The following is a 1,122-nucleotide window of genomic DNA, read 5'->3' on the forward strand; positions in this document are numbered from 1 at the left end:
CGCACGGTGTGTGTGTGTGTGTGTGTGTGTGTGTGTGTGTGTGTGTGAGTGTGTGTGAGTGTGTGTGTGTGTGTGTGTGTGTGTGAGTGTGTGTGCTCTTTCAGTTTACCTTCAGATGATGCCTGCGGCTTGAAGTCAACTTCTTACTGTGAGGAGAAAATACAAGAACTTTGGTCATTTTACTGTCCAGTTTAGAACAGGAGTCAGCAGAAAACAGACCCTGCAGGGGTCTTTAATGTAATAAATAATAAACATGTTTCCTAAGAATCAAACCTGTCCAGCTTGTTAAGAAATGTTTATTTTTTGAGGGAAAAAATAATTTCACCTAATAAACATGTATTAACAGCGTTGGGTTTATACAAGTGAAATACCTTTATGATGCAAAGAAGCTAAAAAATAAAACTATTCCTCTCTACCTCTCATAAAATGCTGATTATAATAAACGTTTTGCATTTTTTAATTTTAACTCGCTTTTCTTGTCTTCTTTGTTGTAACTGAATTGTATTTTCCTCAACTCTTCTTTAGTTCCCTCTTTTTCTGTCCGTTATTTATCTATTATTTATCATTTTTTCCATTCCATTGATCTCAGTGTTAGACACACCTGGACAGATGTCTTTCATATTTTATCCCCTCCTCATTTGATCTGAGATATTTTTCATATTTAGTAGTTTTGTTTTCCTCTCCTTTGTATCTTTTCATTTAAAATCCGTGAAAACCTGCAGAGTGGCTTTTTATGTTTTACATTTAATGCAGCTGAGCTAAAGCTTGGACCATATTTTGTCCATTTTTTCTTGATGAAAAACAAACTGATCCTTTCTTCTGTCCAACCAGAAAAATAACAGCAAAAGCACAACTTACTCAGACATCTTGGTGTTATTTGTCGTTTACAACCTGTACAAAACAAACAAAAACAAAACGATAATACATAAATTAAACTCAAGATGATCTCATCTGTAAGAGATTTACTGTGTCTCACTGAAACCTGAGCTAAACATCCTGCAGGAGGTAAAACTTCTCTTACTTCACTAGAATGTGCTGCCACAGCAGGTTAGCTGCCAGCATGGCTCACACACACCCACCCACCCACACACACACACACACACACACACACACACACACACA

The 1,122-nt window shown here is 36.6% G+C and overlaps 1 protein-coding gene across 1 annotated transcript in view; it reads right to left on the reverse strand.

Annotated features, from left to right (window-relative positions):
• Nucleotides 1–1,122, reverse strand: part of LOC106525203 (troponin I, fast skeletal muscle) — a gene marked incomplete at its 5' end in the record, with an annotated part of 7,192 nt that overhangs the window by 5,022 nt on the left and 1,048 nt on the right. Inside the window, 2 exon segments of the mRNA XM_014019356.1 lie at nucleotides 110–146; nucleotides 859–891. Of these exon segments, the coding sequence (XP_013874810.1) occupies nucleotides 110–146; nucleotides 859–866 (45 nt within the window).

Source organism: Austrofundulus limnaeus, unplaced genomic scaffold, assembly GCF_001266775.1.
Source record: "Austrofundulus limnaeus strain Quisiro unplaced genomic scaffold, Austrofundulus_limnaeus-1.0 Scaffold217, whole genome shotgun sequence".
Lineage (NCBI taxonomy): Eukaryota > Metazoa > Chordata > Actinopteri > Cyprinodontiformes > Rivulidae > Austrofundulus > Austrofundulus limnaeus.